The sequence below is a fragment of the Penaeus monodon genome, chromosome 34 (genome assembly GCF_015228065.2).
Source record: "Penaeus monodon isolate SGIC_2016 chromosome 34, NSTDA_Pmon_1, whole genome shotgun sequence".
In the NCBI taxonomy this organism is placed as follows: Eukaryota; Metazoa; Arthropoda; class Malacostraca; order Decapoda; family Penaeidae; genus Penaeus; species Penaeus monodon.
Window position 1 is genome coordinate 31,051,355 of NC_051419.1, and position 468 is coordinate 31,051,822.

The 468-nt window shown below is 54.9% G+C and overlaps 1 protein-coding gene across 1 annotated transcript in view; it reads left to right on the forward strand.

Moving 5' to 3' along the window:
- Positions 1-317: 317 nt before the first annotated feature.
- Positions 318-468, forward strand: part of LOC119594479 — a 2,219-nt gene continuing 2,068 nt past the window's right edge. Inside the window, exon 1 of the mRNA XM_037943515.1 lies at positions 318-407. Coding sequence (XP_037799443.1) covers positions 333-407 — 75 coding nt within the window. The 5' untranslated portion in view covers positions 318-332. The remainder of the gene's footprint in view (positions 408-468) is intronic.

A 468-nucleotide genomic window follows, 5' to 3' on the forward strand; every position in this document is an offset into this window, starting at 1 on the left:
TCTCAACCTTCTCCTTCTCCCCGCCTTTTCGATCCTCACCAGTCACTCTCACGTACAAGAACAGGACAAGAACACGCCTTAAGAATGAACATGAAAAAAACGCAGCCGGATTTTAGGGAAACAGGCGGAGGGAGGGAGAGGGAGGGTAGAGGTGGGGGCAGGTGGGTAGGTGCTAAGGGGGAGGGGGGAAGGCGCTCAGGCTAGACGGACAGACGATGGCGGAGGGTGGGGGAGGGGGGAGGGGGAAGGGGTGGGGGCAGGTGGGTAGAAGCTAAGGGGGGAAGGAAGGCGTCTCGAGCCAGAGGCGTTGGAAAGGCCATTGGTATATAAGGATGCCCATGGAGGCGATGAGGATATTCCAGCGACACACACCAGCATTAGCACACTTCTCCCGTCTTCGAGAAAAGGTATGCTTCTGTGTGTATATGTGTGTTTGTAAAGAGACTCATAGCTACATATGTGTACCTA